At 52.2% G+C, this 13692-nt stretch overlaps 1 protein-coding gene across 4 annotated transcripts; it reads right to left on the minus strand.

Annotated features, from left to right (window-relative positions):
• Positions 1 to 23: 23 nt before the first annotated feature.
• myom2a (myomesin 2a) lies at positions 24 to 11581 on the minus strand. Of its 4 annotated transcripts, XM_029160017.3 has the most exons (39): positions 11424 to 11581; positions 10793 to 10915; positions 10053 to 10145; positions 9845 to 9977; positions 9515 to 9669; positions 9354 to 9446; positions 8910 to 8998; positions 8799 to 8837; positions 8510 to 8674; positions 8269 to 8430; positions 7990 to 8131; positions 7377 to 7576; positions 7242 to 7295; positions 6483 to 6610; positions 6147 to 6330; positions 6013 to 6030; positions 5404 to 5578; positions 5218 to 5339; positions 5104 to 5121; positions 4744 to 4931; positions 4547 to 4673; positions 4283 to 4461; positions 4094 to 4208; positions 3862 to 4021; positions 3659 to 3765; positions 3547 to 3591; positions 3329 to 3465; positions 3021 to 3165; positions 2800 to 2859; positions 2661 to 2728; positions 2486 to 2599; positions 2323 to 2410; positions 2208 to 2246; positions 2011 to 2116; positions 1666 to 1829; positions 1541 to 1577; positions 1442 to 1464; positions 1302 to 1357; positions 24 to 1041 (listed from the first exon to the last, which is right to left on the minus strand). In XM_029160017.3, exons 2-39 carry the CDS (start codon positions 10891 to 10893, stop codon positions 568 to 570), a joined length of 4503 nt encoding a protein of 1500 aa, XP_029015850.1. In that variant the 5' UTR covers positions 10894 to 10915; positions 11424 to 11581; the 3' UTR covers positions 24 to 567. The 4 variants fall into 4 exon arrangements, with proteins under 4 accessions (XP_029015850.1, XP_029015859.1, XP_055365372.1 ...); XM_029160026.3 differs by lacking the exon at positions 5104 to 5121; XM_055509397.1 differs by lacking the exon at positions 10793 to 10915 and having other exon boundaries at positions 11424 to 11563.
• Positions 11582 to 13692: the final 2111 nt, after the last annotated feature.

Raw genomic sequence — 13692 nt, forward strand, 5'->3', positions numbered from 1 at the left:
TCTTAAGAAGACAACAGACAAAGGCCGATAAGTAAAGTTTATTGCCGTTACAAAGCACTGAGGGGGAAAAAGACAGAGAAGCTCCCTGCCAGAGCAGCGCGGGCAGGAAGTGGCTGCTCCAGTCATTTGGCACTAGAACCAAACCTGGGCTCACAGCATAAACACACCTCTGCACCATCAGTCAAATCACATTCCAATTCTGGCCGGACCTTATTTCAGCTCATCTGGGAACTAAAAGTCAGCGGTGGCACAGAGGCGACGAGTCGGGTTCATCCAGACATCAGCTCCCACTGAACCTTCTGTTGGAACACGTGTCTCTGTTTGTTCCCTCCATCACATACGCTCATGTTTCCTGGCCCGTGTCACTGACACTCTGAACAAGACCCAGGTTCCACTGACATCTACACCTGCATCCGCTGACATGTAATACCTCAAACACACATCTGTGCTGGTGCCGCTGCCAGAACTGGTAGGTGGCCTGTTCCAGAGCGGGATTCAGCAGTGACTATATCTAACGCTGCCACACTCATGCTACACTCAGGTTCCCCCTCAGACTCACCACCGCCCTCACTTCCTGGGTGGGGTTGGAGACTTCATGAACCTGGGGGGGGTGGGGGACTTGACGCTGCGTGGGGGGGTGGGGGACTTGGGCACGGGGGTGGACGCAGGGGTGGACGCAGGGGTGGGGCTCTTCATGGAGGGCGCCGGGGTGGGGGTCTTGGAGGGGACGGGGGTGGGGGTCTTGGAGGGGGGGGCCGGCGTGGCCGCTTTGGGCTGGCCCAGCTTGGGTTCGGGGACGGGCTCGCCGTGCCGGTACACGCTGACGGTGATCTCCACAAACTCGCCGCCGTACTTGTTCCTCACGTTGATGCTGTACTTCCCGGAGTCGTCGGGAGTGACTTTGTTGATGACGAGGCTGGCGAACTTGCCGCCGTCGAACGTGACCCGGGTGTGTTCGCAGGAGGCCACCTCCTGCTCGTTCTTGAACCAGGTGACCTCGGGGGTCGGCTCGCCCCACACGGTGCAGGTCAGACTCAGGGACTGGAGAGGATCAGGAGTCGAGTGGGGTCAAAACGTGTTCATCATCATGTGATAATGTTAATGTGGACAATCACCAGCTGAAGGCCTGTCAAACGCAGTCAGCTGCTGCTGAAGCAAACCTGAAGCGTGTTTGGAGCCACTGACCATCATGTGCTGCCTCATGCTCCTGCTCTCCTTTACAGAGCAGGCTGTGGCTCATTTCTAGCTTTCATACTGTAGGAATGCTGCTGGGGCACCGCGTCATGAGAACCCACGCTCACCTTCTCCTCCATGATGGTGACCACGTCGGGCAGACCTCCGACCACTCTGCCGCGGTCTGAGGAGACACAGACTCAGCGTGACTCCTGCTCAGACTAGAGACTACATTATCGGGAACAGGAAATAAATCTGTTGTACTCACTCTTCTCAGCAAATGCAGCTGCCCTGAAAAAGAGGAAAGTGTGATTATATTATGGCTACAACAGAAAAACATGTAGCAAACTCCTGTGAAGTGTATTACTTGAGTCTCAGATACTCCTCACAGGCGTCAGTGTAAGCTGCAAAACAAGCAAAACACAGAGATGAGTCAAGGTTTACTGAGAAAAGGTCGACAAAACTCAACATCCATTCCTATTTCCTGTTTACCTTGTCCAGACAGGTCAAAGGTTCTGACGTGAGTCTTGACGCCGTCTGAGATCTCGATGGCGTAGTGACCCTTCTCCTTGTCGGACGGGTCGCAGATCTGCATCCAGGCCATCTCTGCGGTGCCGCCGATCCTCATCTTCTCAGACGAGGCGATTTTACTCTCCCTGCGGCATTTGGATGGAAATTCATAGTGTTGTAAGAATCACCCCATCAACAGACCATCTGTCTCATAGTAAAGTAACTGAGCAGAGCTGGCTGCTGTGAGTGAGGTCCGGCGCCTGTGAAGCTGCTTTGGTGAAAGCTTCTACATGAATGAGGCGTCGGTGGCCAGCGTTTAGACTGTACTTGTGTTTCCAGACGGTCTTCATCTCCTCCGTGTAGTAGTTCATGTAGCACTGCAGCCTGATGCCCTCTGGAGTGCACTGCAGCACCAGCTCCGAGGCGGACGCACCTGAAGGCAGCACACCAGGACTCGGTTCAGGCCGAGCGCTTCATGGGTTCTGCCGGAGCTCACCTCTGCTACTTACGGCTGGTTAACTTACCTGCGTTCTGAGCGATGGCGTTGATGATGTCGTCAAACACTGTTCATGGAGGGAGGAGAGCATTAAATCCAGTAAGAACCAACACAGAAACAGGCCTGTTTGAATCAAAGCGCACCTTGTCCTGATATGTCCAACACGGACGTGTCCTTCCCTTTGTCGTCACTGAGCACAGCCTTGTAAACTCCCTGATCCTTCCTGGAGAACTGAGAAGACAAGGGTTCCGTGATCCAGGCCTCATTGAAGGCTTAGTCTGACCCAGTGTTAGCTGTGTTAGTTACCAGTGGGATGGGGAGAGCGCAGGATCCAGACATGACGGTGGAGGGAGCTTCTGGAAGGATCTCCTCCTCCTCCTTGTACCAGTGTAAAGCTGTGTCCTTCTTCACGTTGGCCACCTGACGGGCAGCACGCACATTAGCAGAGTGACGTCTGCTCTTCAGCAGGCGACATTCTTACCTTGCAGGCGAGCATCACGGTACAGTCCTCAGTCACGGTGAAGTACAGATACTCAGAGAAATGTGGACCTAAACGCGAGAACAACCCTGGTTACCATAGAAACCACAACACGGCATCCTCCGGGGCTTCTGGGTGGTACCTTGTTTCCTCAGGTGCTCCTTCCTCTGGAACTCGGCCTCCTTCAGAGCGGCCTTGAACACTGACAACAGAGACAGAGTCAGTGGACTTTACTGCTGCCCACAGGTCAGATCAGCTTTAATAGTTTAACCCTATGAACTGATGACAATCTACAGAATATGTAATAGCTTTATCCAAACGCTCCGTCCGGCCACTGCTCCCGCTTCTGCTCCAGCATCTCACCATCTCCCACCAGAACCAGGGAGCTCTGGGTCTTGGCCTTGCCGTCGTTGATCTGCACGGTGTACGTGCCCTCGTTGGCTCTGGTGAAATGGTCCACAGTCATCTGGATGATTCCTGTGGTCACATCGTGGCTGATCTTCTGACCCTGAACACGAGGAGTTGTTTACACAGGATGAACAGATGTTTTAGCCTTTGTGTTGCTGTAATTCCATGTTTCATGTAATGCAGTGAATCATGTGTGGACTTGGTGGCATCTAGTGGTGAGGCTGTAAGTGAGCCGTGCTCCTGCCTCCGTGGAGCCGCGTTACCTCTCCGCTGGAGACCTCCTTGTCATTGACGATGAACCTGTAGGACACGGACGGTGAGAGTTTGACGGCCTGCAGCCAGAAACGAACGTGACCCTTCTCCAGAATCTCATAGTTCAGACCATGTTTCAGAGGAACAACTGCATAAACAACAAAGATGAGGCATTAGTGGCTTTCCCAGCGTGAGGCGGGGGCTGCTCTGAATGCGTCATGGAGGTCACCTGGGTGTCTGATGGCATAGCTGAGCTCCAGCATGGTGTTCAGGGCTGCAGGAGAGACTCAAAATGAAGCACAACGCTTGGAAGTGGCAGCGCTAGAAGCTACTTGACCTACTGTCTTCAGTCAGAGTGTGGCTGGAGGAGACGCCGTCCGTGTCAGTGACGACCACAGAGTATCTGCCCAAATCGTCCTTGTCGGGGTTGGTGAAAGTCAGTCTGGAGCTGTAAAGGTTCATTGTTATTACCAGCTATAAGAAGCAGGTCTCAGGTTTGCCTTGCGCTGACTTCAGTGAGGACTCAGCTGCTTCCTTGACTTACGTTCGGCCTTTTGCGGACACAGTGACTCTGGGACAGTCGCCGATGGCTTTGTAGTTCTTGGACCACACGAACTTGGACGTCTCACAGATCTCACAGGCCTCCAGAGACAGGAAGACGTCGCCCGTCTCCTCATCCACTCCGGCCACAATCTCCTTGGTGCCTGTGAACATGAGCAGTGAGTAGAGCCGCAGCAGGACGCAGGAAGCAGCCGCTGTGTGGAGCCGCACGGCACCTGGCAGAGCTCTGGCACAGACCGGGTCCGACAGCTGGGACGCTCGCCCCGCGCCGCTAGCGTTGACGGCTCGAACTCTGAAGACGTAGGACTGGCCTTCCTCCAGGCCGGTGACCTGGGGGCAGGAGCGGGGTGAGTCTGGGACGCTGGTGTGATGCTGCTCGTCCCTGACAGACAGCAGTGTCTGACCTGCAGGTAGCGGTGGCTCACGGCTTCCTGGTTCAGGGTAACAAACTCAGTGGAGCCCTTCTTGGCCATGTCCACAAAGTACCCGGTCACGGCACCAGCTCCAGTGTAGACGGGGGCTTTCCAGAGGACGACCAGGGAATGACCTCTGACCTCACTGAAGCTGAGGTCGTAAGCTGGACCTGCAGGTGGTGGACAGACAGAAGTCACCCTGCTTTGTGCTGCGTTCACACACAGTCGGAGCTGATGCAAAGACAGATCTTGAACCTGGTTCGTTCATGGTCCAGGCTTCACATTTCATGGGAGCGCTGGCAGCGGACGGCAGCCCAACGCCAGCGAGGTTCCCGGCCTGCACCCTGAACTCGTAGAAGGTTCCTGAGGTCAGATCTCCAACCTGAACACAGACGTGTGGTTTAGGAAGCGCCTCCTGGTGAAGCACCTTACTCGGCCACTCTGCTGCTCACAGTGCAGACTCTGTCCGCGATGCCGCTCAGGTTGAACTCCTTCCAGACCAAAGTGTCGGCGTCGCGCTTGTCGATGTAGTAGGCGTTGACCTTGGAGCCGCCGCAGTGTCGGGGCTGCTTCCAGGCCACGGTTATGGAGGAGCCGTCGCTGCTCAGCATGGTGATGCCGTGGGGGGCGCTGGGGGTGGCTGCAGCACACTTAATGATTAATGCTCGTTAGAGGCTTCAGCGGTTTGCATGTGAAGGCAGTGAATGTGCTTCATAAAGCAGACGCTGTGATTCAGCACAGGAAGCAAAGTGAAGCTCAGACAGGGAGAAGCGTGAGTCAGGTGAGACACAAATCAGCTGTTTGAAACGTACCGTACTCCACCTCCTTCCCTGAACACAACAACAGAAGCAGCTCACTGAATGAGAAACGCAGCCTGTTCCTGACAGCTCCTCTCAAACTGCGAGGCGCTAGGCCTCAGGTCTCACCCAGGGCCGGCTCCACGGCGATGGGGGACGACTCCTGCGACTCCTCGCTGAGGCCGAACACGTTGACGGCTTGGACACGGAACACGTAGCTCTCTCCGGGGATCAGGCCGTGAACCACGAACCTGCGGCGGCAGCGTTTTAGTGGAGCGTCACACGCGTCCTCGGCCCACGGGCCCCGGCGCTCACCTGGTGTGTTTGAAAGGTTTGTTGTTGCAGGGGAACCAGTCTTTGGCTCCAACGACGCGGCCGTCGATGTAATATCCCATCAGGCCTTTGGGGGTCTTGGGAGCCTCCCACTGCACGAACACGGACGACTTGGTGTTTCTGGTGGCGACGACGTGACCGGGAGCAGAGGGGACTCCTGTCAGCGTTAGCAGATGACAGCGTTAGCGTTAGCAGATGACAGCGTTAGCGTTAGCAGTGAGATGAAGCGTGAACTCTAACACAGACGCAGACCCGGTTTCAATCTGCTACACGTCACCTGTCACCAGGTTTTAACATACAGGACGGGGTTTGATCTCTGAGCTGACTCTTCATGATAATGACATTTGTGTCTAATTCACACGCATCATCGTGTGTGTGAAGCATCAGCTGCATATTAAAACATGAAGCACAGTGGCAGAGCTGAAGCCTCTTAGCTTAGTTTGCCCTGAGGACAGAACCAGGATGAAGCTGGACGTGCTGCCTCAGGGGACTGTGTATCTACTCAGCACACGGTGGCTTCAGTAGCACTCAGTGGTGAACAGCTCTGTGGTGTTAAGCAGTGAGGACAGTGGTTGGAAGCTGTCGACCTACCGAGCGGCAGCTCAGCACCTGGAACACACAGTGATCACGTTCAACAGAGCTGCGCACCTGCACACGCGCCTCAGTCAGTCACTGACATGAAAAGTGCTGTTTGAGTGGGAGCGTGCACGGATTCGGACCCTTACCCTCCGGGTCGACCTTTTGGATGGGCTCCGAGGGCAGCGAGGCCTCGCTGGAGCCGTGCGCGTTGACCGCATACACCCGGAACTGGTACTTTTGCCCGTCTTGCAAATCAAAAAGCGGGTAACGAGGGGAGAGCAGTCTGACGGCGGCGCCGACCCGCTGCCACGCCCCAGTGCCTGCTAAGCACTGAGAGAGAGTCGAGGGGCGTGAGGGGGGGCCGTGGGTCTGGGCTGAGTCTGCTTCACTTTTTAGTTACAGGATGACACACATTTACTACAACTAAGGCCTCACACACGCCGGTGCCTCAGTCGTGTTGGGGAAAGTGCAGCATCACACACCTTCTCGACGACGTACCACAGAGGAGCTGGTCCTCGCGGGCTGGGAGGCGTCCAGCTCAGCACCACGTGCGATCGCAAGGCCTCGGACGCGTGCACGCCGCCGGGCTGCCCCGGCACCGGTACACGGCCTGGATGGGGAGCGGGTCATGAACACGAGCAGACGCTACTGCAGAGGCCCACAGCGCTGGGTGAGATCAGACTACTCTACTACCGCTGCAAAGCAAAACCTCCGGTTCTCATTGTTCTAGAGACCCAGGACTGAAGGAACCTCCTCCTGAAACACACTGCAGTAACATGTGGGACTTACAGTAGCTTCAGCAATAAATGATTGAGTTTGGACAGAAGACAACTCAAAGTGGAATAAGGTGAAAAATGGAAACCGCAAACGTTAGGAAAACGTTTGATTCGAGTAGCTTTGACGAAGACGTTAGTGCGGATTTTAACCACGTATCAGGATTCTAAACAGCCAGTTTCTGGTGTTAAAACGACTTCCACTCGTGAAGGTCTCACACAGACGGAGCTCACGTTTCTGTAGAGTCACTGATCTCAGGTTGTGTTGTTCATGTGTTTGGTTAAAGATAAGTAAAAGTCAAAAAAATCAGATTTAAAGAATAGTTTAACATTATTAAAACAAGTGTCATTTTAAGGTTAAAGTTAGTAAATTTGCTGTTTTAAAATATTAAGAGGTTGGAATGAGCGGATGTTAGAGTTTGGTCTGTGAAGGACGCGATGTTGTGGATCAGAACCGGACTACGTTACCTTCCAGCTCATGGTCTCTGATCACTATGTCGTACTTCCCTTGGATTTTAATCACTGTTGCAGAGAACAAACGCAGCGGGTCTGTTAGGACCCGCGTGCAGCTGCTGCCTCCTGCATATTTACCTTCCTCTTTACCTTGCAGCCTCTCGCTCTCAGCCGCGTCGATGGCCGTGACCTTGTCGGACTTGCGTGACGCTCTGCTGATGCCGGCGCTGTTCACGGCTCTGACACGGAAGTGGTAGGAGCGTCCCAGGCTCAGGCCGTGGACCGGGTACTTACAGACCTTCACCGGGGCGTCGTTACACTGAACCCAAGAGTCACTGCCGGATTCACACCTGCAGGTCATAATCATGATCATCATCATCATCATCATCATCATCATCATCATCATCATCATCATCATCATCATCATCATCATCATCATCATCATCATCATCCTCATCATCCTCATCTTCATCATCGTCATCATCAGGAGCAGCTGAATGAATGAGCATTAAAAGCTCAGAATTCATGTTTTATAGTAAACTATGTGATGCTGGTAATGGAGTAATGGAACATTAAACCAATGATCAATAAATTAAATAAACTAGTAAAAATGTCCATCAGAAGATCCTAAAACGCTGAATGCTTTTATCAACAGCCCAACCCGTCTTGTATATGTAAGAAGCTGTGGCCTAATGCTCAGACCCGCGTTCCAGCTGCAGCCTATAAAAAGAGCGGCCCAAGTGGTTTCAGGTTCTGAACCGACCGATCCACGAAGTATCCGGTGATTGGCGCCTCGTTGACGGTGTTGGGGGGTTTCCAGGCAACCAGGACGTAGTCTGCGTTGATGTCATAGGCCTTCACGCTCATTGGTGCACCAGGGGCCTTGGGGGCAGAGGGAGCAGCGTCTATGGAATAAGGAAACAAGGACACAAGTTAGGAAGGAGGAAGCAAGCGTAGAAACGTCTCAACAATGTGAACAGGAAACTGCTCAAACAGAGAGAGAGGCTCGACATCCAGCTGTGGCGCTGCCTTCAGGTCCTACCTGACACAAACAGGTAGGCGCTGTGCTCGGCGGTGCCGTCTTTGGTGAAGATGCGGAGGGTGTAGAGGCCCTCGTCGTCCTTGGCCAGCTGGGGCAGCGTCAGACGGGCGGCGGTGCCACTCACCGACATCTCCACCAGCTCACTCGGCTTCAGCAGTTTATCTGTCAATGGCAGATGGCAGGAAACGGTGAGGAAGGTGCAGACACAGCCAAGCAGACCATGAGCGGCAGCTCCACGGACCGTCTCTGTACCACTGGGCGAGCGGCGGCACGTTGGGCAGGTTGGGCACCACCACCAGGGTGCACACCAGGCTGATGGAGCTGCCCTCCACACCGAAGCTGACGGAGAAGCGGTCCAGGAAGCTGACCTCCAGCTTACTGGGGTGGATCTCCGTCAGGTGAGGAACTGGGACACAAGGATGGGCCGTCCGTTAACAGACAGAACGTGAGTGAAAGCAGACATGGAACTCGTCCAGGCGCCACGTGAGCACACGGAGGACCTGCCTCCCTGAACAGGAGCCTGTTCTCACCTAGACCCAGATGACAGGCCTCCCCGGAACCTGCGGGTCCTGTGGGGAAGGCCAAAGAGGAAGTGAGACGAGCAGAGCGCACCCTGAACGCATCATGAAGCAGAGACTTACTCTTGACAGTGACGGTGGCCATGCTGGTGGCCGAGCCGTGCTGGTTGGTGGCCACTGCACTGTACTCAGCGGTGTCACTCACAACACACCTGCAACACAAACAGCTCAGAGTGAAGCAAGGCTGTGCTTTGTTACTTGCTAGGTCATTATAGGAAGAAAATGGGAGCATCTTCCATCTTTTGATTTATTCAGTTTCAACTTTTTACAGTGAGTTTCCTCACTGACCCTGTAACGTAGCTACTCAAGCTCTCTGAGGGAGAGACGGGGGAGGGAGGAGGGGGAGGAATTCATGGCTCGAATGACGCAAAGCTCAGCGCTCTGACACCAACAGCTGAGGAGTCTTGAAGCAGCAGCCTTCAGTCTGAGCGCGTCAGGACCGGAGGTCGGATCTGACACCGTCTGCTTCTGTCTGCCACAACCAGCTGCTGTGTCGTGGGCTCGTACCTGCTAATGATCAGACTGTGGACTCCATACTTGTTCTCGATCTTGTACTTTCCTGGGGCGCTCAGTGGGTCGACTGGGACTCCTCCTTTATACCTGCAGACGCTCAGAGTCAGTGAGACGGTCGCACCCTCACACTCAGCCGGGTTTGAACCTCTACCAACCATTTGACGATGGGCCTGGGGGTTCCCTGCACGGTGCAGAACAGCTTCACAGGGGTCTTCTCCCAAACGGTGTGAGGCCGTAGAGCCACTAGAAAGTCAGGCATCCTGGGAATGTCCTCCAACAGGTCCCCTCTCTTAGGCATCATGTCCTTTACCTGCAGGTGAGGTTCAGCCAAATATGACTACACCTGGGAATCATCATAGCGCTGCACGTTGTCATTAGCAATAAACAGACAGGTGTAAAACATCGGTATTTAGGTGATGTAATACTGTGCTAGTGTGAAATAATCCCCAGTGTCTGTTCTGTGACCAGTATGGACTCTTCTCTACCTCTCTTTGGATGGCCAGGCTCTCCACCTGGGCCTTGGTAGCCATCCTCATCCTGTGCAGCTCCTCCTGGATGACGGACAGACCTCTCCCCACATTGGTGGTCACTCTCTGGTACTCCTCAGTCTCCTCAGTCCTTAAAGCACAAAAGCATAGAGCAGCATCAGCACATGTAGCATCGTTGTCATGGTGGCTCTGAATATTTGCTCACCTCTGCCGGAACGCCGGCACCGTATAGGCTGCTTGTGCCATAGCCTCTGTGGCCTGGACCTGCACCTTGCTCTCCGACTTGGAGCTTGATTTCCTGTTGCAGGGACAGTCCATACCTTTATAGTTGTCATTGGAATAAATTTAGATACCAACATCATTTTGTTCTTAGTTTTGCAAAAGCAGCTTCAGTGCTAAAATAGCTTGAGGCCCTCGCACTCCGTTACTGGTTTTATGACGTTATAGTTAGAATTCTTATCCCATTTCCAGTCGAAATAAATGAAACCATGGTAATTCGTTACTAGTCATTAAATTAAAAAATAAGAAATCGTTAGAATCAGTTCAGCCTGATTCAGTGTCAGGCTTTGAGCATGTGGGTTCAGGCTGACGGTAGTTCCAGTACGAGCCGCTGGGCAGAACCACAGGCCTGCTCACACCGAGCCTTGGCAGCGCCGGGCTGACAGCAGGAGGCGACGACTGATCACTTGGCAGCAGCCTGAAGCAGCAGAAGCAGCTCATGGTGAGCTCAGAGCTGGTTCCCTCACTCAACAAACACGGGGTCCTGATACTGTGTCACTTGGTCAAAGGCAGTGAGTGCTCGAAGCCCAACCGGAGCCAAGGGGTCAGTGATGCTCTCAGTCCAACATCTAACAATAGCAACACTTCAGTCGCAGCGATAAAGAGCAGTGAGCAGCCAGGGAAGCAGCGCGTCTCAGCCTGGCAGAGCAGCGTGGCTCGTCCTACCTTTCTGTCTGCTTCGCAACGTGTTTAGTGTGACCATAAGCATAATCGGTTTTGACTTGACTCTCATGCTTCTTATACCACGGTTTGACTTTGGACGCCATGGCAGGACCACTTCAAGGAGACCTGGCCCAGAGCACCAGGGGGAGGAGACCAAACATGTGTTAGTGCTGTCACTGAAGTCGGCCTCAGATTCACCAAATAGGACAAACACTAAAGAGAACATAAAGGCTGTCTCTTCATATCACAGTTGTTGCACATGTTATATATTATATTCATTTAGGAGACACAGCTGTAACCGCTGGAGCACTGTTTCAACCCAACACATTTAACTATGAATAGCTTTCACCCGTCAGTCGATTCCATGGTTGGAGTCATTAGCAGCAGTGCACAGCTTTGCACTGTTCATTAAAACCATTATCCAGAGCAGTTAACAGACCAAGTATAAACCAACGTCATGCTTCCTTCTGTAAATGAAGGACGGCGCTTCAGCCTCTTAACAGGCTGGTGTGGAAGGAGGTACAGCAGCCTGACACAGGAGCCACATTATCTACAGACACGATTCCCTCATCCCATGTCTGACAAAACCTCATCAGAATTAATATCACTTTAAATATTGAGTGAAGCCACTTACCTCAGGAGAATAAAACAGAGCAAAGCGGTGGCAGACCAGCCTGATGCCGCTTGGGAAGCACTTGCTGATGGTAACAAAACTAATAGCGTGTCAGGGGAGGAATGCTGTCCCCCTTCCTCCCCATGTATGGAGCCACTTCAGACTATATATAGCTTTTACCCCCAAATTTTGCTCCCATTCTGCACTTTGGAGATGAGGCGTGTGCATCCAAAGCTCCAAATCTATTATTATGATTTAATACCTGAAGGCATGTCTCATCCACTGCATTTAAACAATACAGGATTTGTCTTAGAAAACCTTTACAGGTAGAAACCTTTAAATGTCTGTAAACACTAACAAGAATATTGTTTACACAGAACAACATCCATTTAGAATAAATCAGGGTTAAAACCTTCAAAATAAAAATATCAATCTACACTAGACCTTGAAATATTTGACGACAGTTGCCGAGTGAAAACCTTCTGGGACCTTCTTAGGTTTCTGAGACGGCCTCTCCTCCTTGGCTCAACACTTGTGGGCAGCAGTCAGGTTATTTTTGACTCCAGCGACACAGTGACACCACCGGACTGTACAAGACTCAGCTATTTATACGCACATCAATATATTCAACAAGTAACTGACTTAAAACAGTGGTGGGGACATAAAGGCCTGGCGCTGAGGCCACCACAACAAGCTCAGCACTTATCAGTGTTCACCACGTCCAGCTTTAGGCTCTAGAAACGTCCTGATTGAAACCAGCAGCAGACGTTCAGGCCGGTGAGACATTAGGACTTTAGTGGTGGTTTACTGTGACTTGCAGCAGATCCACAACACAGAAGACTGGACAAGTCCGTTTGCGTGACTGCGCCCCCTGCTGGAGCCCATCCACACCTCATGCGTTCAGGGCCTGCTGTTCTGTCCATCCAGTCCATCTTGCACCAGGTGGCGTCAATGGACACACAATTATTGGCTGATTGTGTCCCTCTGCTGCCCCCTGGTGTCTGACCGCTGCATGTTACACATAGTTACTTTGTTCATTGTACTTCATACATAGTTTCCCTGTTACTTATGAAGATGAAGATGTTTCAGGATGTTTGTGACGTTGGGTCTTAGATAAAGAAAAGATGATGTAAAAGTCTTTCTCTGCTGCTCTCACATTCACAGATTGAATTTCTAGCTTCGCGTGATAAACTAATATCTGCTTTTCTGAGGGTTCAGTGCTCTGACGCCGCCTTCATGCGCGTCAGACGTGCTGCTGGAGCCCAGCCTTCATTCCTCTGGCGCCAGTTTGCAGTCAGACAGAAAGCGCTCAATGGAGCACGTTAATGAGGCGCCGGAGGTGCAGAGGTTTGAGGCCGAGGCCTCATCCGTGTCCATCAGCTGCTTTCACGCTCTCGTTTTCTACAGTTTCATTTACTTTCATCAACAACAGCTTCTCTGCTAACTTTATGTTTCTCTGAGGGCTTTGGCTTCATCACTGTGTGAAGAAACAAATCAAAGTCATTTCCATTTGGACCCTGTCAAACCGGCCACTTGAACAGACCCTTTCTAGTTAGCACGCTAGTAGCACTAGCTACTAGTTTTAGAGATTAGACCAGTGAAACTGCTGAGTGATGCTTCAAACTGTAGACAGGAAGCAGAGCTGTGGAACGGTTTAGATTTAGTTACTAAATAGCTGATGTAAATAATCTGCTTTAACATGAAACTAACTGCTGCAGGTTTGAAACCTGTAAAATCTTATTGTTTATTCTAATTTCTATTTTTCTTATTGTATATTTCTGGAGCGGTGCTCTCTCGCTGCAGATGAAGGTCACCTCTAGCAGCCATGACAGCAGGTAGTGCAGGAGGCGGGTCAGAGCGGAGCCCCCTTCTCCCTCGGTCTGTCTCCTTTAATGACCCTGAGAGGAGCTGTGGCGAGAACAGGCTAACGAAGCGAAGCGCTGATTCACAGCAGTTCAAGCAGGGGGAGCTTTGCTCGTCATCCGTCAGCAGACACGGCCATTTCACGCAGCACGTGGTGACGTAACTAAGCTGCCGGAGAGGAGGGGTCTGTGTGACTATGTATAGAAATGCAGTGATTAGTTGCATCAGGCCTCATCAGCAAAACGGGGGCTTCAACTGTTGAGTCTCAATTAGTATACGCTGAAGGAATTAGGGTGTAATTAGTACATAACAACACAGGAAGTGATTTAATAAGGTTTAGAATGAATGCAGTTCAGCCACTGAGCTGCTGAATGTGTGTGTAATAGTTACTGAACAAACAGCAGAACATCGTTGTGACCACCTCATC

This window comes from Betta splendens, chromosome 1, assembly GCF_900634795.4.
Source record: "Betta splendens chromosome 1, fBetSpl5.4, whole genome shotgun sequence".
NCBI lineage: Eukaryota > Metazoa > Chordata > Actinopteri > Anabantiformes > Osphronemidae > Betta > Betta splendens.

Bases quoted from the DNA above. Each gene is read 5' to 3' on its own strand.
- myom2a (XM_029160017.3), bottom strand. From the start codon at position 10,893: ATGGCGTCCAAAGTCAAACCGTGGTATAAGAAGCATGAGAGTCAAGTC. The intron at 6,331-6,482 runs GTGTGTGATGCT...ACTCTCTCTCAG, and splicing joins TGTGGTACGTCGTCGAGAAG to TGCTTAGCAGGCACTGGGGC. The intron at 2,117-2,207 runs GTAAGTTAACCA...TGCTGCCTTCAG, and splicing joins CGCCATCGCTCAGAACGCAG to GTGCGTCCGCCTCGGAGCTG.